General features: G+C 41.4%; 1 protein-coding gene across 5 annotated transcripts in view; it reads left to right on the forward strand.

The window, feature by feature from the left end:
• LOC119161362 (glycosyltransferase 25 family member) overlaps positions 1–25,775 on the forward strand; it is a 230,211-nt gene that overhangs the window by 4,218 nt on the left and 200,218 nt on the right. For all 5 annotated transcript variants that reach the window (XM_075885037.1, XM_037413800.2, XM_075885038.1 and 2 more), the window contains exons 2-6: positions 1,608–1,836; positions 2,919–2,983; positions 9,622–9,691; positions 15,468–15,675; positions 19,732–19,842. In XM_075885037.1, the coding sequence (XP_075741152.1) occupies positions 1,608–1,836; positions 2,919–2,983; positions 9,622–9,691; positions 15,468–15,675; positions 19,732–19,842 (683 nt within the window). The remainder of the gene's footprint in view (positions 1–1,607; positions 1,837–2,918; positions 2,984–9,621; positions 9,692–15,467; positions 15,676–19,731; positions 19,843–25,775) is intronic.

Below are 25,775 nucleotides of genomic sequence, written 5' to 3' on the forward strand. Positions count from 1 at the left end.
TGGTGCAGGAATCTCAGGATAGCGTTGCCACCTGTGTTTTATTTGCATGCATTCTCTCACCTACTGAGTATCGTGTCATGTAAAAGTGGAGTTTTCGCGATTGGGAAATTGTACTTTAATAATACGCAAAAAATTGTTTTGCTCTTTAGTGTCCCTTCAAAGGGGCCCTGCAACTCTTTTTAAGCATGGTCAGAAAACGCTGCCGATCAGTAGTAGACGCTCCCGACAACGCATGAGCCAAATATTATAGCGCAGCACGTGGCCTGGAATTCACAATAAGTTATCAAAGTCAGCTAAAAATTGCTTTCTCTTCTCTTGACAAATGATGGAAGACGCTCAAAAATGACTCGTAGGAATCCATCTATCAGCCATTGGCCGATTTGAACATGGCTCCCTTGGTCATTACAGAGATCGCCACGGGAGGCCGTGACTTGTCCACGCGTGCCTGCACGATCACACTGAATGAAAGGGTCGCGCATTTGAACAAGAAAAAAAAAAAAGAGCGCTCAAGGTCACGAGGCATGCATGACGTAATTTCATTGCCTCTGCCATCCCTCCCTGCTTAGCTTCCAACGCTTTTGTCAGAACGAGAGAAGAGAGAATGCCATTGCAGCATGCGACAAATCTTTGTAACTCTACTCGCACTGGACGAATTTCTAAAGTTTTTTGTGGCATTGAATTTGTGAGGCAATAAGCTCTTCCAGTGAATTTATTCCATGGTTACTTGAAAAGTTTTAGGGCCCCTTTAAAGTTACATTTGTTGATGGTAGCCTTATCTTATAAAGGATTTTTTTTATTTTGGGCACACACTTTTGTTTCTACGCATGTCACCTAAAATGTATACTAACCAATCAGTTCTGAGGATATAAATATTGCATAATGCAGTTTTTTTGGTTGATTTCATGCTTAACACTACATATTATGACGACTCGGTTGTAACGAGGTTTATTGGTCGTGAACTCGGGAACGAACAAGCGCAACAGACCCGAAAAAGAAGCGCACGTTCCAAGAAGATGATGATTGTCAGCCAGAACATATGATGATGATTGACTGCTGTTCAGATGAGGGTGAAGCGCATAATAGATGCCTACACTGATTCACCCCCCCCGTGGGAGCGGCCAGCCTGGCCGCTGCGGGGGGGTAGTCAAGGTGACGAGGAACGTCGTGTGAAAAGTTTCATGCGGGAAACGTGTATAATTTCAGTGCTGCGGTAATGGCGGTCAGTTGGCACGACAAGAGGCGTCACAATATTTACTATTCCAACATAAAACTTCCCGTTAAGCTATCACTAGCCTGACATTTTGGTCTCTTAAAACATCTGCATAGTAGTAGCATAGTGTGGATGAATGAGTTTATCAACTGGACAAGCAATATGGACCTGTTAAATTGTTAAATTGAAGTATTGCAAAACATAATTTACCAGCATAAAATCAGTCAGGCTTTCAGTGTTTGTTTGGTGTACACGCTATTTTGTTTTATCCTAGTGTGGCTCTGGTAAATCATGCTGGGCATGTATATTTTTGCACATGTTCATAAAATCAGATAGCCATGAGCTAACACGATGTGCTTGGCAGGTTTATGGATTAATATCTACTATTTTTCTGCAGGATTTACACAGACCATAATGTGGACCAAACAGCTGAAATTGTTGACACCTGGGCTGAGGCAGTGTTGAACGAGTATCACAATGTCAACTTGACTAGTGATGATGGTGAGGCATTCTTTCCTGATGAAGAAGGCTCACAGAAGTGGACGGCACAACGCTATTGGCATGTGATACGACTGCGTGAAGAAGCAATCCAAGTTGCGCGAACATTGTGGGCCGATTTTATCTTTGTAAGTCCTGGAAGATATGTGCAGCAGATTCTGAGAGCACGTGCAAGAAGTGCATGACATTTTTCTGTAAGCTCTAATAATTATTGCACAGAACATAGCTTTAACAGTGCTGAGTAACACGAAGAGAGACTAAACTGACAAAAGATCATGGAATTACTGCATAAAAATGCTGTTTTGAAAGTATTCTAAAAATTGGTAGAGTTGTATCTCTTCCAGATAAGGCATTTTCAATTGTGATTGAGCCTGATTGGGATTGAACCTATATAATGATTCGCTATGCCTTTCAGTTTTTGGAAATAGGCCTATAGTGTTAAGAAAATTACATACACGTGCTTGATTGGGACTGAAAATGCACCATGTAACCAGGAAATTACATATGACTTTATCAAAGTACATAAAAGAATAGAAAAAAGTGTATAATAGTTGTATAGTGTATAATAGTGTATAATAACTCACCAAAATAAAGAATTTGCATGAGGTGGCTTAAAGCTGTTTGCATTATTAGAAAGGTATTGTTTTTTTGTACAATCTACTCACCATATTCTTAATTCAGTCAGGACCGAATTTTAATCACATACTCATTATCGTGTCTTGTGGGTGAAAGCTATTCCCTATTCCTTGCATAGAAACTAAAATAATTAACTGGATGTATAAACTAAATACAAGTTTTCTTTTAATGCTAAATATACTTAAGTTGTTGCTTTTCTTGCTGTTTTTGGCTTGTGTTAAATGGACTCATATGAACAGTAATGATTAGGTTCAACAGAGATTAGCCTTACATTTTATTGCATGAAATGAAACATTCATCAAAGTTAAGGAATAAACTTGTGAAGGGGGATAACTCCTTGCCCACATTCCCTTACTTCTTGGAACCCTTGTTAGCATGCTTTACTCAAATGTTTTCATTTTTGTTGGTACTACGTGAGTGTTCCATGATCAACTCAGAGGGACAGAGTGTAATATTAACCCGAAAAATTTTCGTTGTAGCAGATTCATTCTAGTCTATTAATTGTAATTAATAAGAATCCCCAACTCACTAGTTTATTGTTCCTTATACTGATTTTCATTCTATTGCATTTCAGTTCCTTGATGGTGATGCCATGCTTTCAAACCCCAAGACGATACAAGATCTAGTTGAGGAAAACAGGTATGTTGTGAACAAGTAGTAGCGCTTCTAAGTGAAATCCATAAAACTGGTGATGAATTCCCTTGTGCAGCAAAAGCTATGAGGAGGCTTGTGTAGTGCACAGCTTACTATCAAAATCACTATGATTTACTGAAGAATTTAGTTAAAGCTAAGCTTGCGTATTTCTTTTCCAGGCTTTTTTCTCTACTTTTTTTTTTCAAAGCAGTACAGGGTGGAGGGGGGAATCGACAGTATACAATAAGACTAACTGGTTATTTAGGTGATAAGAAGTGAAAGAAAAGTAAAGTATGTAGAACGGTACGTTTTATCTAGGGTAATTAGACATTCTTTTATGTTTGACGATACAAGAGGGTAAAAGATCCCTTGATTAGAAGGGTTGAACATAATCTGAAAATAGATATACATATATGTAAAAAATGTATTCCTCTTCACATGAGTTTTATACGTAAACATTCAAGTTTGTGGTTATGATGCCTTTCCTAAGTAGCGAAACCAGTGCTTTACAGAGCTGAAGTTACGGTGATGCTGTGGTTATTGGGTCATCAGTACACTGAATAAAACGGGTATTCAAAGAGTGCAGACTTCCATTACATAGGTGCCTTGAGGTCTTGCCATTGGTGCCCAGGGTTGCACTAATAAGTGAAAGATATATGGAAGCATGTGATTATTTGAAAAGCAAGTTGCGAGCATTTATATTCTTCTTGTGTTCTAAATGGCTGATTGACATCAAACTATGTGCTCCTACCATTAGTACCATTATTGCTGCATTTATCTGTCTTGCCATTGGTCTATTCAAACTTCAAGTAACAAAAATTGGCACCTAAAATGTGTTGGAAGGCCTTTTTAGTTTAAGCCACGAGACGTCTTGATTTAGGTAGGACATGTCCTGGTTTTGGGGCTGGGGTCCCGCTGGGCTGACAACCTGCTTGGAAGATGGTGTTTTGTCTCGCTTTCGGCCAAAAGCTGGCTCATAGTTGCGATTAGCCAGCCTGGCCGCCACACCCTTTTTCTATACTGTGCCATACACGGCTATGATCTGTTTTCTTTCTTCTTTTTTTTCCTCTTTTACTGTTTTTCTTTATCTTTCATTCTTTCAATCTTTCTTTCTCCTGCCCATAGCAACGCGATCAAATGGCGCCCATATAAGCTTGTTCAGCCCCCACGCCTGCGTAGCCGAGTGGTCATGACGCCCACCCTCAGACCATGCCGGGTTCGAAACCCACCTGGAAATTTTGTTGCACTTTATTCCATTTTTCTCCTCTCCCACTCCACTTCCCACCTCCTCTTCTTTTTTCCCCCTCTCCACTTTGCCTAGCAGAGTTTTCACCTAACGCTCACCATCCTCCTCCTTCTGGAGTCCTTGCCTCAGTACACCTGCTTTCACTGGACTTTACTCTCTCCCACATCAAGCTCCAACCTCCTTCCAAACCACTCTCACCTTCTTTCCCTCCCACCTGCTGTACTTAGTGGTGGGGTTTGCGCTATTCCCGTGGCGCATACACGCTCGAGTTGCGTCATCATCATCATCAGCCTGCTACGTCCACTGCAGGACGAAGGCCTCTCCCATGTTCCGCCAGTTAACTCGGTCCTGTGCTTGCTGCTGCCAATTTATACCCGCAAACTTCTTAATCTCATCTGCCCACCTAACCTTCTGTCTCCCCCTAACCCGCTTCCCTTCTCTGGGAATCCAGTTAGTTACCCTTAATGACCAGTGGTTATCCTGTCTATGCGCTACATGCCCGGCCCATGTCCATTTCCTCTTCTTTATTTCAACTATGATATCCTCAACCCCCGTTTGTCCCCTAATCCACTCTGCTCTCTTCTTGTCTCTTAAGGTTACACCTATCATTTTTCTTTCCATTGCTCGCTGCGTCGTCCTCAATTTAAGCTGAACCCTCTTTGTAAGTCTCCAGGTTTTTGCTCCGTAGCTAAGTACCGGCAAGATACAGCTGTTATATACCTTCCTCATGAGGGATAGTGGCAATCTACCTGTCATAATTTGAGAGTGCTTGCCGAATGTGCTCCACCCCATTCTTATTCTTCTAGTTACCTCAAGCTCGTGGTTCGGCTCTGCGGTTATTACCTGCCCTAAGTAGACATAGTCTTTTACAACTTGAAGTGCACTATTACTTATCTCGAAGCGCTGCTTCTTTCCGAGGTTGTTGTACATTACTTTCATTTTCTGCAGATTAATTTTAAGACCCATCTTTCTGCTCTCCTTGTCTAACTCCGTAATCATGAGTTGCAATTCGTCCCCTGAGTTACTCAGCAATGCAATGTCATCGGCGAAGCGCAAGTTACTAAGGTATTCTCCATTAACTCTTATCCCTAACTGTTCCCATTCTAGGTTTCTGAAAACCTCCTGTAAGCACGCGGAAAATAGCATTGGGGAGATTGTGTCCCCCTGCCTTACACCCTTCTTGATTGGTATTCTGTTGCTTTTTTTATGAAGCACTATGGTAGCAGTTGATCCCCTGTAGATTTCTTCCAGAATGTTTATATATACTTCATCTACGCCCTGATTCCGCAGTGTCTGCATGACGGCTGATATTTCTACTGAATCAAACGCCTTCTCGTAATCTATGAAGGCTATGTATAGTGGTTGGTTATACTCTGAGCATTTCTCTATTACCTGATTAATAGTATGAATGTGGTCAATTGTTGAGTAGCCTGTTCGAAATCCCGCTTGTTCCTTTGCATGATTGAATTATATTGTTTTTTTTACTCTGTTAGCAATTACCTTTGTAAATAGCTTGTATACTACAGAGAGCAAGCTGATCGGCCTGTAATTCTTCAAGTCCTTGTCATCTCCTTTCTTATGTATTAAGATGATGTTAGTGTTCTTCCAAGACTCTGGGACCCTTCCCGTCAGGAGACATCTCGTAAACAGGGTGGCTAGTTTTTCTAACACAATCTGTCCTCCATCTTTCAGCAGGTCTGATGTTACCTGATCCTCACCAGCAGCTTTGCCTCTTTGCATGCTCTCCAAAGCTTTTCTGACTTCTTCTATCATTACTGGTGGGGTGTCATCTGGGTTACTGCTAGTTCTTATAGTATTAAGGTCGTGGTTGTCTCGGCTACTGTAGAGATCTCTGTAAAACTCCTCCGCTATTTTAACTATCCTATCCATATTGGTAGTTATTTTGCCTTCTTTGTCCCTTAGTGCATACATCCGACTTTTGCCTATCCCAAGTTTCCTCTTCACTGCTTTGACGCTTCCTCCGTTTTTTAGAGCGTGTTCCATTCTCTCCATGTTATACCTTCTTACATCGCATACTTTACGTCTATTAATCAACTTCGAAAGCTCTGCCAGTTCTATTTTGTTTGTTGTACTTGACACTTTCATGATTTGACGCTTCTTAATAAGGTTCTTCGTTTCCTGGGAAAGCTTGCCAGTGTCCTGTCTAATTACCCTGCCTCCAACTTTCACTGCACACTCCGTAATGATACTCGTCAGATTATCATTCATTGTATCTACGCTAAGGTTGGTTTCCTCACTAAGAGCCGAGTACCTGTTCTGCAGCGACACTCTGAATTCCTGTACTTTCTCTCTCAGTGCTAGCTCATTGATCGGCTTCTTGCGTATCAGTTTCTGTTGTTCCTTCTTCAAGTCTAGGCGAATTCGAGACCGTACCATTCTATGGTCACTGCATCGTACCTTGCCAACCACTTCCACATCTTGCACGATTCCTGGGTGTGCAGTCATTATAAAGTCTATTTCGTTCTTATTTTCGCCATTAGGGCTCCTTCATGTCCACTTGCGGTTTTCTCGTTTTCGGTAGAAAGTATTCAAAATCCGCAAATTATTGCGTTCTGCGAATTCTACTAGTAGCTCTCCTCTGGCGTTTTTAGTGCCGATGCCATAATCTCCTACTGCCTGGTCTCCAGCCTGCTTCTTCCCTACCTTTGCATTAAAGTCGCCCATCACTATAGTATACTGTGTTTTTACCTTACTTATTGCCGATTCCACGTCTTCATAGAAGCTTTCAACTGAAGCGTCATCATGACTGGATGTAGGCGTGTAAGCCTGTACTACCTTCATCTTGTATCTTTTATTGAGTTTAATTACAATACCTACCACCCTTTCATTAATGCTATAGTATTCCTCTATGTTGCCAGCTATGTTTCTGTGAATCAGGAACCCCACTCCTAGTTCTCTTCTGTCTGTCAAGCCCCGATAGCAAAGGACGTGCCCATTCTGTAGCACAGTATAGGCCTCATCTGTCCTCCTAACCTCACTAAGCCCTATTATATCCCATTTAACACCCTCTAGCTCCTCGAATAGTACAGCTAGACTTCCCTCACTAGGTAAGGTTCTAGCGTTAAATCTTGCCAAGTTCATGTTCCAATGGCGGCCTGTCCGGATCCAGAGATTCTTAGCACCCTCTGCTGCGTTGTAGATCTGACCGCCGCCGTGGTCAGTTGCTTCGCAGCTGCTGGGGACTGAGGGCCGTGAGTTATTTGACGTATGCATGTGGGAGGTAGTGGCCAGATACTGCACCAGGGTGGCCAATCCTTCTCTGGTGAGGGAGTGCGTTCCCGGCGGTGGTTACCGGTGAGGCCGCACCCCAGGCCTCTTAATGCAGTTCCATCAACACGCAGATTTTTTTTTTTTTATATCCGGTTGGGAACTGCGCGACACCGGGATTTGAACCATGGACCTCTTGCATGCGAGGCGGATGCTCTAACCACTACGCCATCGCCGCACCTACCGAGTTGCGTATGGCCCCACTATTAAATGTGGAATTTTCTATCACGGCTATATGGTGCATTCCTTCCATCATTTCACGACCCCCTTCCCCCCTTTGCGTCTTGCTTTGTAGTCTGCGAAATGTAGTCACTTTACTGTACATTGAGCGGTACTTATGGACTATCAAAGTCAGTTTTGGCGTTAAAAACCATTAACGAAGTGGAGTGACATTGTGTTGCACTGTGAAAAATAAGTCTGATGTTGAAAATACCTCTTTTTTGTTTACTCAGACAGTATTATCAATTGTGCTGTGTAAAGCTGTACTGAATTCAACCATTCAAGAAAGTTTCTGCCAAATTTCATAAAAACAATTGCTAGGTTTGACCTTCGTTGGTTCACAAAACTGATGGAACAAACTGAATTATCCTGCATGTAAAATAAAGAAGAGGCAGATAGGCAATGAAGCACACCATTGCCTTATCTTCAAGTATATTTGCTAAACTCCAAGATGGCCCCAAATGAAACACAAACTCACTTTTTATCGTTTAAAAGTAAAAAAGTAGTGGGTAGATGGCTGTAAAGAGTTTAAACAGAAAAAAATCTAATCTTGACTGAGCCAGAAAACTTTTCTGAGCCAGAAAAAAAAAACGTTAGCCATTGGTTTTGGTCATTGCAAGCTACAATAAAGTGACAACAGAAAACTTTGCCTTCATGAAATGGAAATTTGTTTACTCCTAATGTCCACTTGTCATGTCGTTATCAGACAACAGTTGCTATCTGTGGTCCACAACATGTTTTCTATATGATCGATTGCACCTTTTGCAGTTTTCAAACGATTGTAGAACAATGACATATGATGTAGCTATCTCCTAGACTAATTTAATTGTTCTTCCTGTGATGAATGCAGTTATTTAAACACCAAAAACTTGTAATGTGACTTTTCATAACAGATAAAACCACATGTTTCGAAAGAGTGCCACTAGAGAAATGACTGAAGGTGTCATGTAATCATCATAATGCTACATAAAAACTTGTTTTGTTGCCATCTTATGATGGCAGTGGTGATAACAATGGCAAGTAGTCAGTCAGGATTGCTATGAATAGGGTCTTGTATCTTATTGCAGACAATTTTGGGACCATGTTGTTAAAAAAGAAAGATATGAAAAGTGTGTGCTAGAACTGCTAAGTTCTGTGTAATCACTCATTGTGAGCTACCATTTGGGATCGAATTGACAAAAGAATTGAATTAGCCACAGTCAAATTGATACAGGATAGTAGTAGTATGTAATAGGTACCCTAATGTCACAGTTAGCAGTGCTTTTTGTCTTGCCTTAATGTCAGGGTTTTTCCTGTATTATAGTGCCTGGAGTAGTGCTTTTATTAGAAAAATGTACATGCTTTAGTCTGCTATGAGTCCTAGAGAGGTGATAATATCTTAATTTTTGTTTAATTTAAATATTGAACCTCTGTTTCTTATTTGGTCCAGCTATAGTAAATAATAGATATTGATTTTTTCTTTAAAGTAGTAAATTGAGTTTTAATAACTCGCTGTTGTTCTAAGAAGACAGTTCTTAATTCAGCACAATTGTACTGATTTTCTGTGGCAACTTTTTTGATGCAGAAATAGCTACACATATCAACCATGCTAGTGACATTGATATTCTTGGCTTTCCTGAGCACAGATGAAGTATCTGATGACAATAATGACACAACATCACATTTCTTTTTTTGCTCTGCATAAATATTTTTAATATAGCTTTTTGTGTTCTCATATTTAATCAAAAACCTCTTCCACAGTGATGCATTACCTTTACACGAGCTCAAAGGCTACAATGCTACAACTATTTCCTTTTATTTTACCATTGCTTGTCATTTGTACCATTTGACTGGTGCCAGGTATCAAGTGCTTGATCGGATGCTGGTAGTCACTGAATATTTTCACTCGCAGAACAATCATCGCTCCAATGTTGGACTCCCGCAGTGCATATTCGAATTTCTGGTGTGGGATGAATGAAAAGGTATGTCTAGCTGACTGCTTTATTTATTTGTATCATTGTTCAAGCATTGCAAAAGCTCTTACTTAATAGGCAAGAAAAGTGCATTACTTAATGAACCGATATAAGATCTTCACACAAATTTCATGAAAGGCATTTTTATCTCCTCAGTAGCATAGACGCATAATAGTATAAATCTGGTTGAAGGACTGATCTCTTATTGTGATAGTGATTATATGGACACTCTAAGAATCATTTGCCATTGATGTCATATGCAGGGTGCCCCAGCTATCTTTAGCCAGAGCTTAAAAATATGCAGACACATGCAATGATGACACGATCAAATGCATGTTGCTGACAGCTGCTGGGAGTGAGTCAGACTATTTTTTGTGTTCTGATCGTCAGAAATTGACCAGAAATTTTAGTGAAAAAAGTTATTTGTTGGTTTGTTAAACGTACGATTAGAGAGTTTCAAGCTTTATATCTATTAATATTTAGTGTTTTTTTGCCAACTACCAATGCTCGTGAAATAAAAAAAATGCCACATGACAAGCCTACTCGCGTGCCAGTGTGCGCGATTATTTCAGTGCTCCCTAACATTCAGCGTACGAACGACCATAGCATTTCCCTGATTGAACTGCCTCGACAGGGCCATGACTATGGTGGTGGCTTTGTGATGAACATATTTTGCTGTCGGCCACAAAAGCAATAACCGCTGTGACTGCTTATTGTTGTCATGAACCGGTGCGAGGTAAGTGTATCGTTTGCACACAGACATAGGCAAGGTGTGTACATTCGTACACAGAACGATAAGGAGCACCAGAATCGCGGTGGCTAAGCTGTGTCGGTCGGTTTGTCACGTGGTATTTTTTTACAGTGAAAGCTGCTGTGAGATCACAACTCGGGTCTTGCGCAGTGCCGTAGTTGTCCGCCACCACTGCCGGTGTCCGTAACCACATCGTACGAAATTAGCGAAAAAAACCTAGTACCAATGACACAGTGGGGCTCGAAACCCGGTCCGCTGGGTGCCAGCTCAGTATTCTACCACTGAGCTACGCTAGTACTTGGGACTTGTTGTCAAATTTGCCCTAGGCAGGCTTGATGTCAGGAAAGAAATTGCGTTATTATGAGTACCAAAGCGTTTTAGAACAGTAAACGAACAACCAGGCATCACACAATGCAAACCAGGCATCACACAATGTAACGAGTGGGTCGTCCAATGCTCAAACCCGCTACAAAAGCTTGTTCTTTAACACCTATTAACTGTGGAGCATACCCACTTAAGGCATAATTCCTCATCGTCATCAGCCACTGCATGAACAATTGGCACAGAATTCCTCATAATAGTTTAGTGGATACCACACGTCTCAGAATAATGACGAAGGATAGCGTAGCGAATGCCAGGATACTACCCTAAAATTTTTATTATTAATGCCGTAGTGGGTACCCAGCTAGTGTGCTTACAGGAGTTAGCCAATTAATTTAAAAAAAAGCTCTGAAAGGCCGCTCTTCTTGCTTTCACTGTAACTGTGCTGCACCTTCCGCGCAGGCCTGGCGTTTTTTATGTATTTTGCGGGAATGTGTAGTTAGCACAAAAACACCAATAATTAACAGATATGAACTTTGAAACTGTCTATTTGGACGTTTTGTGAACTGATCAACAATTTTCTCATTGGAATTAATCTTCGCTGCTTCAAAAGTTAGTCTATTAAAGGGGCCTAATTAAACAGTTAATCAGAACACAAAAAATAGTCCTACTCACTCCAGGCAACGGTAAGCAAGATGCATTTTGTCGTGTCATCAATGCGTGTGTCGGCATGTTTTTAAACTCTGGCTAAAGATAGCCGGGGTGCCCTGTCTATATAAGTCACAAAGGGAAATAATCATATAAATTTGTCAATGATGTGCAATTATAATTGCACGACCGACCTTTGGTTCTGTGGAATGATGTGAAGCTAAGGGTCGGTGGTTCATCACTTTCTTGTCATATGCAGTTCGAGTTTTACATAACGGAGACGATGCAGTTCTTGTACACTGGGCGAGGTCAGTTCAGACTGTGGCATTTTGCCCTTCAAATTTGATGATGCAATGATGACACAATCTTGAATGATGTACAACTTTCGTGATTTATAATGGGTATGCCATAAATTTGTAGCTACTACAACTTTCTAAGATAAAATGACTCCTTGCAAGTCAATAAGAAAATCAAGTTTTTGCTAATAAGTCACACCAATGACTTTATAGTTGTGGCTAGGTATTTCTGCCTCTGTATAGAGTTCACGTGCGAAAACAACAGCAGCTTTACTGTGATGAAATTTTTGTAAAAAATTAGTTTCAGAAATAAAACACCCTGTGTGCACTGGTCGCATAGCTGGTTTTCTCATTGCGTCATAAATCCCTATGCATGCTGTTTCTCCATCTCCGACTTGAGGTTTAACACCTTTTCATTGGCCACTATGACATTCGTTAACATAAATTTACTGATAAGTTTCATGCCACATTTTCACATTCTTTCCACTGTGAGTCAAAGTTTTTCTAATGTTTCGAACATTTTTCTTTTTCTTAGTTCTTCAAAACCCTCACATGAAAATTCAAAATGCAAGTCTTCTCGAATGATCGTTAAGGTTTCCTGCGCCGCATAATTATACTTGGTTGCTTTTTATCTGCCGATACAATTTCTTGGTTTCTTGGGTGCAAAGAGAAATCGAAATGCACGTTTTGCAATGGCATCACTTGTAATGTTTACTGTTCAGCCTCAAACATCTCTGCTTAAAATTACCTGCTCTTTTTTATCGCACTGTCACCTTTGGAACAGTGTGCTACCATGTTGGACGTATCTGAACGTATTTGTGCATGTGATTTGATACTCAATAACCCATCATGAGTGTTTATTGCACCTGCATGATAAAAAACTCCGGGATTGCATCGAAGGCGCAGCACAGTCACAGAGAAAGCTAGAAGAGCTGTCTTTCAGAGCCTTTTCTGAACACTAATTGGGTAACTGCTGCAAGCACACTTGCTGGGTACCCACTACGACATTAAGAATAATGTCTGGGTAGTAGGTCGGCATTCGCTATGCGATTTTTCGTCATTCTTCTGAGAAGCGTTGTGTCCGCTGAAAACTCGCAAAGAGTTTTGGGCCAATTGTTCATGCAGTGGCCGACCAATATGAGGAATTATGCCTGAAGTGGGTATGTGCCACAGTTAATAAGTGATCAAGAACAAGCTTTTGTAATGGGTTGGAGCATTGGACGACCCACTCGTTACGCTGTTTGCATTTTGTGACGCTTAGTTTTTCTTTTACTGTTCTACAACGCTTATTATGCTTATTACTCATATTAACGCGATTCCTTTCGCGACATGAAGCCTGCCTAAGGCAAGTTTGCGAACAAGTCACAAGAAACTGTGGCTTTAGTGGTAGAATACTGGGCTGGCACGCAGCGGACCCGGGTTCGAGCCCCACTGTGTCCTTGGTGCTATGTTTTTTTTTCTTATTTCGTGCGATAGTGGCTACAGACACCGGTGGCGGCGGCGGACAACTACGGCGCTGTGCGTGATCCGAGTTGTGATCTCAGAACAGCTTCCGCTGTAAAATCTGCAGCAAACGTCTGAGATGTGCATGAAAAATATGAGATGACACAAAGTGGCCAAGACACATTGTGATCTCTTGAAACAGTATTCATTTTTTTTTTTCAGTGTAGAAAACCATGGCCTTCAAGATAGGCATTTCTCACTCATTGTCATTTTTAGGGTTGCGAGTTCATTGCAGCATTACATGTGATTGCCAAACTGCTGTACAGTTCATCTGCCATATTAAAAAGTTCAAATAAAGATTTCTACTGCACCAAATGCATTTGAATTTTGCCAACTTGATGTGAGACATGTATGGGGTAACACAATTTGCATGATTCAGGCTCAAAATTTTGGTGTCATGGTCACTATAGGTACAGTCAGCCAAATATTTACCTATCGTGCATGTGTGGCAGTTTTTTTTGTGTATCTTTGCCATACAGCTGAATTAAGTTTAAAACAAGGCATGGACAAGTGTATTGCCACAAAGCACATGTCCACAAAGCAATTTTTTGTAACGTTTCATAATATGGCGCTGACATACAGAAAAAGTGGCCGCTGTGCACAATAGCTTAAGTTTTGGCCGACCGTACTTGTGTGAATGATGGCAGCGTGCAAGTTTGTAGACATTATAGTTTTCTGCTTTGGCCTGGAGCTCTTTCGTGGTTTCTAGAAACAGCACTCATCAGCAGCATGTATGCATAACGGGCCTGGCAATTTCCTGAGAAAGTACTGCGAAGTGCTCGTGTTGATTTTTTTGCATGACAGTTACTTTCAGCAAACTTTATTGGGGAAGTGTAATTAACATTTCTATTATCTTTTAGTCTATTGATATGCCATTCTTGGAGTGCTCAGTGCAACTTTGTTGGCAAGTGTTCGGAACTATACTTGCAGTTAAACTCCTTTTCAGCGAACAGTTTGCCTAGTCTAAATTAGTTTACCAAAATAGGCTTGTGCTGTACTATCATAATGAAACAAAATGCAAGTTGAAAAGTACACATTGGACTATCATTTATGTTTAGAGGGGTTGTGAGAAGAAAGTAGAGTTGCCCAATTGTAATTTTCACTACATTGGCACTGGGCACACCAATTCCTAGATATTTTAGTTAAATATTCAGTCTATGATTAATAACTCCTCTTTGAAACTTGTGCTTATAGAACGACAATGTGGTCAGCCTCCATTGGCATTAGCGTGTGGCATCAACTTAAGACACTTTAAATTGTAAACATATCGTTAACTTTTGTTGCTCTAAAATAATTGATGAATATGAAAGGTAGGAAGTAAAAAAACAATATGCCAATTTTCGTGCTCACAATACTGCTCAAAGCTCAAAAGTGGTCTTGCCTGTTCTATCCTTCTTTTTAGTACGGTGGACAGTGCCTTGCAGCCGTTTCCAAGCAGCTGCCAACATCATTTGACACAATAAAGTACCTAAGCAGTACAGTGATGAGTGCTTTCTCACGACACCTGTTCACAACACTGGGCTGGAGGCATGTCCTCCGCGATTAGTTTGGGCAAGAGACTTTCTATTGAAGGAACAGTGACATTCCAGGCATGTAGTTAAATGAGGCGCTGTTCCAACAAACGACATTGCAGCTCGGGAATGCCTGTCGCTTTGGGATTGCATAGTTTTTGCTCGTGATGTCATTACAGAACTGCAGTCGAAACGGTATCATGCTCCGATTCTTGGCCAACTATGCTTTAACTGGTCTAGGATCGTCACCATGTCTTCTCAACGCCAAATTTTTGATTGGCTGGTTAAGATGATGTGGGCTGTAGAGTTGAAGGGAATGCGAGCTGGCAAATCGAAATTGTGCTTTTATAGCTATTACGTCAACCCAGGCGATGAAACCAATCAACTGATACTACTATTGAATGGATGACAAGGATTACGAATAAACACCTCGTTCAAAATATTTGTAAAATGTTTCACGACCCCTTTTGTGTTTTATGATAATGTGTGGTTGTGACACAATTTCGGCACGAACTTGCTCTTGCCATAAAACTGGATTCTGGAGCATCTCTGGATTAGCAAAGTCAGTGTATAACACACCCGAAAAATGTTGTTTTGTTCAATGCATTTCTTCCTGTTTTATTTCAGTGTAACAACACATTTAACTTTTGCTGTGTACATGACAGTTGGTATCGCTAAACACTTGTTATTGCGTGTGGGGAAGATACTTGCTGTAGGGGAAAACTCAAAGGTTTATAATTCTTTACTCCATGCAGGGTTACTACGAGCGTACCGATGACTACATGCCAATACTCGAGAGAGAAAAAGTTGGCGTTTTTCCTGTGGTGATGGTCCACTCTGCAACACTGATCAACCTGAATCATGCCCACTCCCGCAAGCTAACTTATGACCCACAAAAGCTAGAAGGCTACACGGGACCAAATGACGATGTTATCACCTTTGCACACTCAGCCAAATTTGCAGGTAAGGCCTGTCAGTTAGGTGCAGTGAAATTTGGTTGACCGGCAGCTTCTTGAGTCACTAGCATGAGGGTGTGGGTTTGATTTTCTGCTGTGGCAGTTGCACGTCGGTGGGGGTTAAATGCAAGAATGCCCACGTATTTAGATTTAGGCCCACATTAAAGAAACCAGGAGTGGGGAGAATTAGGTAATGTGGAGTCCTTCATTTTGGCGTGTCTCTTAATCATATGGTTTTAAGACATAAAATTCGAGTTGTAATTCATTAAGTATTTTTAGCCACTGAAGTAGTCGAAACCCTATAAAAAGCAAGTGGAATAAGTGTGTACTATAGTGAGCACAATTGAAGTGTTGCAAAGAAGTGCCACGTAGCCAGTTCATGACACGTTCGGAAAGCTACAAGCAAAGAGTATGTGTTTGAGCCTATGTAAATGTTTATCCAGTTAGTTACCCTTAACGACCAGTGGTTATCCTGTCTACGCGCTACATGCCCGGCCCATGTCCATTGCTTCTTCTTGATTTCAGCTATGATATCCTTAACCCCCGTTTGTTCCCTAATCCACTCTGCTCTCTTCTTGTCTCTTAAGGTTACACCTATCATTTTTCTTTCCATTGCTCGCTGCGTCGTCCTCAATTTAAGCTGAACCCTCTTTGTAAGTCTCAGGTTTTTGCTCCGTAGCTAAGTACCGGCAAGATACAGCTGTTATATACCTTCCTCTTGAGGGATAGTGGCAATCTACCTGTCATAATTTGAGAGTGCTTGCCAAATGTGCTCCACCCCATTCTTATTCTTCTAGTTACTTCAATCTCGTGGTTTGGCTCCGCGGTTATTACCTGCCCTAAGTAGACATAGTCTTTTACAACTTGAAGTGCACTATTACCTATCTCGAAGCGCTGCTCTTTTCCGAGGTTGTCGTACATTAGTTTCGTTTTCTGCAGATTCATTTTAAGACCCACCTTTCTGCTCTCCTTGTCTAACTCCGTAATCATGAGTTGCAATTCGTCCCCTGAGTTACTTAGCAATTGAATGTCATCGGTGAAGCGCAGGTTACTAAGATACTCTCCATTAACTCTTATCCCTAACTGTGTCCATTCTAGGCTTCTGAAAACCTCCTGTAAGCACGTGGTAAATAGCATTGGGAAGATTGTGTCCCCCTGCCTTCAGACAGGATAACCGCTGGTCGTTAAGGGTAACTAACTGGATTCCAAGAGAAGGCAAGCGGGTTAGGGGGAGACAGAAGATTAGGTGGGCAGATGAGATTAAGAAGTTTGCGGGTATAAATTGGCAGCAGCAAGCACAGGACCGGGTTAACTGGCGGAACATGGGAGAGGCCTTTGTCTTGCAGTGGACGTAGTCAGGCTGATGATAATGATGATGATAAAATGTCTATCATACAAAGCAGCCTTGGGCTCTTTTTGTGGATTCTATGATTTGAAGTTAACAGGAAATGACCCTTTTTCCACTTTAGCAATTTGCAAATGCCTGTTAACTGTCGAACATGACAGATGTTTTTATATAGTGAAAAGGCCATTCATAAATTTTGCAATTTTGATTGGTTGCACATAACACAAATTATACATATCTTTAGATGGCACTGTATTACTTCGTCTAAATTTAGGCAAAGCAGTTTGCTATTCAGACAATTTTACCATGTTTACACCTCTACAGGCCCTGTAGCACTTTTTTGAGTTTGAATAGAATAGTCTTGCTGTTAACCCATGACATTGCATGAATCTCTTGATTGATATGTGGGGTTTAACGTCCCAAAACCACCATATGATTATGAGAGACGCCGTAGTGGAGGGCTCCGGAAATTTTGAGCACCTGGTGTTCTTTAACGTGCTTCATGCCTTCATGAATCACATGCCACAAAAATTTTCAGAATTGGTCAAGTACGAGCAGAGTTACAGGGATTCGCTGCATGCTTCAAGTGTTGTCTCTCTTGTTTAATGCCAGCTGACACGCTGAAAGCTATGCTAGAAAGGGGATGACAAGGGGGTGAGAAGAGTTGTCCCTTTGTCAGTACCTTGAGCACTTTCTTTTCTTGCTTTTCTTTGAATGTGTTGCTTATATTCAATGTGACCACGAGCACACTCAGGTGTGAGGTACCATTTCGTGGCAGCCGCAGTAACTATGCAACAAATCAGCCAATAGCCATGGATGGGGGTATATGGTGCATAAATTCGGGTATATGACATCATCTGCATAGAGAAGAGAGAGTGATTTCTTGCTGATTTCAAGAAATAATTGAAAATTTTGGCCGCACGCTGCATTATACTGTTTGGCCTGGGTGCTTTCGAGAGCCTTGATTACTGTTCGGCAGCATTTTCTGACCATGCTCGAAAAGTGTTGCAGGGCCCCATTAATTAAGTTGAACACTGTGTCTTTGAAAGTATTACCTGCATTTTTTAAACTATGAAAAGCATGTCAAGTAGGAGAGTACCTTGTATCTTGGTCTCTCTGTATCTGAGAAACCTTTGTAGTTTGTTGCATGTTTGTATGTTTGTGGAGAGATTAAGTTTGCCAGTGAGAGAGAGAGAGAGAGAGAGAGAGAGAGAGAAGAAAAATATCAGAAAGGTAGGAAGGTTAACAAGACTAAGTCCAGTTTGCTACCCTACATGGGGGAGAGAGAAATGAGGGAGAAAGAGAGGGGGAGATGCACATTGAACATAACACACACACTGCACACACAGTTCAGGTTTCACAGACAGTCGCACAGTGACTCAAGAATTGTACAAGGGCTCGTGTGGCTTTCTGGGCTGAAGTACGTGAAAGCCACGCTCCCAAGATCTTCTCCAGAGTAAAGGCTCGATCATTCAGCCTCCTTAAGGCACACTGAAGAGTCTGGCAATCTTCTTCAAAAGTCTAGACAATGGCATAGGACATGTTCCAGAGTTTCTACACAATGGCAGTTATCACAGAAATGTGACCTGCCCCTTTGATGTGCCAGCCTTGGATGAATCACATAGTCAGCACAGTCACATTTTGTGATAATCCTCCACTGCACTAAAGTTGAGTTCAACTTCACAAGTTTGTGGTACTTCCTCCAAAAGGCAGATGCATGCAAGCCTGCACCAAAGGTCATGCACTCTATATCGATGTCATGAGCTGGATAGCTGGTGCTGCGTAACCTTTGGAAAACATGACCAAGTGCAATGATCAGCGGGACTAAATCTTCAGTTGCGGACTCATCTGGGCAGGGCCTATTTAGGCTTATGTTGTGCCCAACTATATATGTGTGTTTTACGGTGATGACAGTTAAATACCTGAAGATTTACTTGTTGTGCCTGTTTGTCTATTCAGTTCATTACACTTGCAAGTAAATGGTCGTTCATATATATATATATATATATATATATATATATATACATACATACATACATACATACATACAAATTGACCTTGGCCGAAACCACTGGTATTTGATCTCGCATCATGTCAGCAAACATGTTCCAGAATAAGTTCAATGATTTATGTTCACACTCACTCCTTCTGAGAGCTTCGGTGCCTGCCCGTGTATTCTAACTGGAGGCCAGAATAAGCACTACTGTAGCTGCAAAGATTGGGTTTGGTGTGCCATAGCGGTAATTTTTTATGAGATGCTGGTATGTAGGCCCACAGTTTTTTTTTACCATGCTTGTAAACTGAGCATCGATAGTACCAAGGAATCCACATGCGATAATCATGTTGATAGCAATCGACCATGGTACATGCTTACACTAAAAGGATGTACTAAGATTCTGGCGGTTTGTGTAAGACGAGATGAAGAGCATTGATAGTAATAGTGCCCTGAACGTGTTGCCATAAAGATTGCCTTTCAGTTAGTTGATGCCCTAATGCTAGTGGCGATAGTTGTGTTAGTGACACTGTAATAAATCTTATCATAAAGCTGAATAATTAAAAGGTGAATAAAGTTGTGCAACGTTAAAATAATGGAGAGACTTCTTGAGCGCTTTGCTGCCATAAAATATCTTTGCAAAGGTCTTGTGAAAGAGCTTCGCAGTATTGGAGCTTGCACAATTTTCTTCTGTGCCAGTAGAAACCGTTTCTATTTATCGGCAGCTGTCGAGATGTTTATTAGCAACAAGGACCAATATGGCCACATTCTGGCTCCCACGGAGTCTCCAGCAAATGAAGCCGAGGAGCTCTTAAACCTCAAGCTGGACGTCACAGGTTTGTGTGAATTAAATATTTGTTTTCCTATTCTCTGAATTGATTTTTGCTTTGTTGGAAAACATGACTGTTATTGTTTTTGCTAACCCTTGCTGGAACAGAGCCTCACACAGAGAAAATTGCATCATAAGTGTTATGTGATCAGGCCCGTTTGTGCCGACTTGAAAGCTATTTCCAGTTGGAAATATAACTCCCAAACTGGGACTGGAAAACTTCAAGCTGAAAATGGCTTTCCAGTCAGGTATCATTTCCATTTCCAACCTGGAAATACTATTCCCAGCCTGGAATGGGATTAATTCCCGCCGAAAATGGCATTTCCAGCTGGGGATGGGAAATTCCTCGCCTGAATAGCAGTTTACAGCTAAAATCCATACGGGAAACTCCATTTCCAGCTGGGAATTCACATTCCATTTTCATGTGGGTAAGTTTGAAATAGTCATTAAAGGGTTTTCTGGTGTGTGCAAATAACAAAATTTTCCGTGCGAAGCAGATTCGATTATTGAAGTGCGAGTCTGAATCAAATCAAGTATTTAAATATTTCTCGAATATTTATAGAATATTTTTCAAATAGTTCAAAGTTAAATTGCGGTAAAAAAAAGTTGAAGAGGATTGAGATATAGCAATATTAAAGTGTTTCTTTTTGCTAGGTTTATGAAGCGCTAGTGGGTGGTATACTATAGTTATCAAGAATAGGGCAATGCAGGCCAAATGGTATTAGTACATGATTTAATGCAACGAAAGTGTTATGGACAACACTTTACACATGAAAGGCAAAGATGCAATTTCTTCATCCTCTACTCTCCTTTCAACTTCTGTGAAAGCACAAATGATGTGGCAGGCAAAGTTGTGCTCCCTTCGAAATAAGAGATGCAAAATCTGCCTCATAGATATCAACATACGAGAACATTTGAAATTTTGGATGTTAAAAGTTTCAGCATCCAATTTTTTAGACTTACTGCCCGAATTTCAAATAAAAAACAGCATTATTTGAGCCCGAACCTCTGCCACATCAATTATTTCCACGTTAAAACCAATGCAACAATAGCAGAGCATGAAAGGCAGCTTTGCCGCAATACGAGATTGTGGTGAGGTGAAGCATATAAAAATCTGAAGGAGTCACTTTTAATTTGACGTTGACTGCATTTGTCTTTGGGACATTCTAATAGTTCGAATAGCGAGAATTTCAGTACTTTCAAATATGAGATACCAGTGGTTGCAATCCAGTAAAAACATTTTTATCGAAAGAGACGACTCGATATACTTTTGACAAATATTCCCGGGAAAGAGTTGCCAAGGGTGAATGTGAGGTAACGGCACTTTCACGGTCCTCTTCCGTAACTCATGCCTATGATATAAAAATATTGAGGAGGCATATGAATGCTGGTGCTTTGGAGATATGTACGAGTCAGCGTGAGTATAAACATGAGCTGATGCAAGGCTAATAGTAATGCTGAAGTGGAGTAGATAGAACGATAGATCGGTCAAGAACTGTAGAGCTCACTCAGGAAATGCATTTTGCGCTTAGGGTTCACTCGGACTCAGACTCGCCAAAATTTTCCTCAGTCAGACACACTTGAACTTGGACTTACTAAAATTCATCTCAACTGTACTCACTCGAACTTAAAGTTGCCAGAATGTTACTCACTCAGACTCACTTAGATTCTTGGCTCGATCTGAGTCTTAGTGGGTCTGAGTGAGTCAACTCATCAGTGAGTTTGGCGACCTATGGTTGTGCCTAACATATAAAGAGCTTTACGGAAAAAATTTCTTCTTTCATCCATCTGCGAAAGGTTCTTCAAACAGCCCTTCATAACAACCTGAAGCTGAACAAGAAAAACCTCAAGGTGGGATTGTGATCAGCAACATGCTTTGATTACTAGCTGACTCATCACAGCATTGCTTGGAACCTTGACAAAGTGAAGGCAATCAGTGCCATTCTGGTAAAGAACCTAGCAGAGCTCCTGCAATTCTTTGTAATGGCAACATTCCCAAATGAAGTTTATGCAAGACTTCTCAAGTACTCAACCTATGCAATGCTTTTGAAGTCTGATAGGCTGGGCACTGGCCTTCCAAAATGTTAGGTTTATGCTGCCAAGTCTAGCAGAGCCTCACAAGTGCAGCAGTTTTGTATTAACACGATCATACTCAGCCTGTTTTCATATAAACAGATGAAAGCTCTTTTGACATTGGCAGTGTTGTTCTCCAGGATGGTCATGAAGCAGCTGATCCATCTGTACCTGAGGCATAGGCAGAAATTTTTACAGCGGAAGCTGTTACGAGATCAGAACACTGGTCACACACGGGGCTGTAGGCCGCCGCCGTCGCCGCCGGTGTTTGTAATGAGCATCGCAAGAAATAAATAAAAAACACTGAGGACACAATGGGATTCGAACCCGGGTCCGCTGCATGCCAGCCCAGTATTCTACCACTGATCCACGGCGGTGCTTGGAAATCGTATCTTAACTGGCCTTAGGCAGGCTTGATGTCGAGAAAGGAATCGCGTTAGTATGAGTAATAAAGTTTTTTAGAATATCGAAGGGACAACCAGGTGCCACACAATGTGAATTGTGTAACGAGTTGGTCGTTCAATACTCCAACCTATTATAAAACTTGTTCTTGATCACCTATCAACTGTGACGCATACCTACTTCAGGCATAATTCTTCATTGTCATCAGCCACTGCATAAAAAAAATTGTACAAAATTCTTAGCAAGTGTGTAGCGGATACCACACTCCTCCAAAGAGTGACAAGAATAGCATAGCGAATACTGGCCTACTACACAAAAATTATTATTTATGGCGTAGTGGATACCCAGAAAATGTGCTTGTAGCAGTTACCCAAAAGCTGTTAAACAGGCTCTGAAAGGCCGCTTTTCTAACGTTTGCTGTGACTGTGCTGTGCATTCCGCGCAGGCCTGGTGTTTTGTTTTTTTCCAGGGGGTTGCATCTCTTTAATCTGAGGTGGGGACTGGTCAGGCAGATGTGGTTGAGCGTCATTCGGTACTTGGTATGCATTGCAAAAAAAAAAAAAAATCGAGGGGGGAGGGGCAGCATAGTCCCTGACCAAGCCGCTGATATGTAGTGCTCACAGAGGCACAGCAGTGTGTACGATGCGCACAGATCTTAAATAATAAAAAAATAAACCTTTAGCTGTTGTGCTTATGTGAGAACTGTTGTGTTACTCTGTCAATCGCTGTTGCGTGACAACTGAAATGGATCACTGACCACTCATTCTCTCTTAGTATGAGCGCAATGCTTTCATCTCAAGTTGGTCTAATACTGAGATACCAGCTTGCAGTGGTAGCAGGCGCGGCCCCAGGATGTCTTTTTCAGGGGGGAGGGGGCACTAACGACAATTGTGTTCCTTCAGGGCGGCAGGGAGGTGCAAAACTTGTGTGTTTTGTTTTGATCATACTTGTTTTGGGGGGGGGGGGCAAAGGAGGCAAATGAGAATTGGGGGGGGCTCCAGCTTACCCGTGTCCCTTGATGGCACCGTCCCTGGGTGGTAGATGCACTCTCTCATGCTTCTCAGCTTGCCAGAACAATTAGGACAGGTGATGATAAAATGTGGGTTTTTGTCTGTACGTTGATTGATTCAAGCATCTGTGGTAAAGCTTTCCGAATTACAAAAGTACACAGTTGATGATGTCATCCTTCAACAACTAGCCAAGTGAATTTAGAATGAATGGTTTAACAGGTCACCCGAATTCATCACTTAGTTAAGTCTCTGCACTTAATAAGTAAACTGCAAAATACAGAGAGCCTTATATGCAATGGTGACATGCTGGTAACCTAACATAAATGTGAAGAAGATGCGCTCTTAAGGCTCCATATGAAAATAAGGGAAAATTCTAGGCTCCTAAAACACCACAAGAAGAACTAAGAAGCACAGAAAAAGAAGCACAGGTGTCTAAAATTTTTCCTCATTATGATACCACCTAGCCCAGCAACAAGTACTTCTAAGCTCTATATGACACCTCGTGGCATACTTTCATGTGGAAAGACTACATGCCATAGTGTATACGAATTAGGCTTAGTGAGGAGATTGAGGGCATAATTATGACTTGTGACATTTGCCAACGATATTGAAGGGGCCCTGCAACACTTGTTTCAAGTAGTCATGGAATGAACTCAGTAAAGGAGCTTATTGCCTAATGAATTGATCACTGCAAAAATATTTAGAATTTGTCCAGTAGGAGCGGAGTTACAAAGATCTGTCACATCCTGCAACTGCTTTCTCTCTTCTGTCGTCCCTAAGAAAGCACTTGAAGCTAAGCAAGGAGGGATGGTCGGGTGGAACAAATACGTCACGCAGACCTCTTGACCTTGAGCACTCTTTTTCTTTTTTATCTTTGAATGCATGGTTCTTAAGAGTGATTGCGTGTGCACGTGCGAACAGGTCGCGGCCTCTCGTGGCGGCACCTGAAACTCCCGAGCGCACCATGCCCAATTGAGCCAGTGGGTCGTTACTGGACTTTGACACAACAATTTTTGAGTACGTAGCTTCATTAGTAAAGAAAAAAGAAAACTATTTCTAGCTCACTTTGAGAACTTGTTGCAAATCTCATGCTGCATGCCGCATTATAATATTTGGCTCGCGTGTTCTTCGAAGCTTCGGTTACCAATCGGCAGAATTTTTTTACCGTGCTCAAAAAGTGTTGCAGGGCTCATTTAATGGGCCAGCCAAGAAGAGCGAGCCTTAACTCAACAGGGAACTTCCAATTCGTCCATGCAAGAATGTGCCCGTCGATTTCATCATGCTTGTGTAAACTGCCTGTTAACACTAATGAGAACTAATAGAAAACACTGCCAAGGAAAGTAGAGGAGATGTTATTAGTAGTAAATGTAATGTATGAAACTGCCAATAAAGATGCCAATTTGAACTCATCCAAAGACTCTTGTGCCACATTATCCACGTGAAAATTTCCAAGAGAAACTTTAATAGAGGCAGCAGAGACAGCGTGATTATTCTGGACAGTATACAAAGGTTACACCACTTTTGCATCATAGCCAGCCAGTCTGTAGCTCCTGGTCACTGAGGTAGGATCATAGCCTCGTAGGTCCAAAGTGATGGCTAGGGATAGTCAGTTTTATGAGCATAATGGTTATCATTTGCATGTGAGCACAGGCATAGCAGAACCTTGTTACCTCTCAAGAACTCTTTACCACAGCTGAGGATGCAGCCTTCCAGACTTAGGGGAAAAGCCTATTCTCACCCAGCAAACTGTTCCAGCAGGCCGACTCCATGATCACCTCTAGAAGTCAAGGCCACTGCACCCCGAACAGCATTTCTCAGTGTTCTATAGCATGATCTGGCCAGCCAGTTAGAATTATTTCAAGGTTTCGTGACTGATGCAATGTTGGTCTTCCAGCATGTTGGAAGTTAGCACTCTGTCTGTCTACATGTGCTTCATTTCTTTCTTTTGTTTACGTGTGCTACAAAGAAACTTACTGAAGATGAGCTACCAACAGGCCCGCATCGCATTTCTTGTGATCTGCTGAGTGAGTCGGTCATACGTCAATAATGATGATCATCAACATCAGTTTTCGATAAAGTCCAGTCACAAGCCTGCGCTCCTCCTCATTCACTTCCTTGTCCTTGTTTTCTTTGCTCTGTACCTTGTTTAATGCTTTCTGAAAAATATGTTGAATTTATTAGAGTCTTAGTGCTACAAACAATTGGTTGTCAACTTCTCTTTCTTGACTCTTCCAACACTGTGCAGAAGTCTACAGGACTGATTTGAAATGCAAAATACCCTGAAAATAGACATATGAGAAGTGATTTGGGAATTCTTTGCATTTGAAAGCACGCCTAAGGACACTGCACTGTACATGTTGTCTTATGTTATACAAAATGACAGATTAATATAATAATCAACAAAATTACAATAAATACATAACCACACTGAGTAGTTTACTTTGGTGTCTGTCTA

Source organism: Rhipicephalus microplus, unplaced genomic scaffold, assembly GCF_043290135.1.
Source record: "Rhipicephalus microplus isolate Deutch F79 unplaced genomic scaffold, USDA_Rmic scaffold_65, whole genome shotgun sequence".
Lineage (NCBI taxonomy): Eukaryota > Metazoa > Arthropoda > Arachnida > Ixodida > Ixodidae > Rhipicephalus > Rhipicephalus microplus.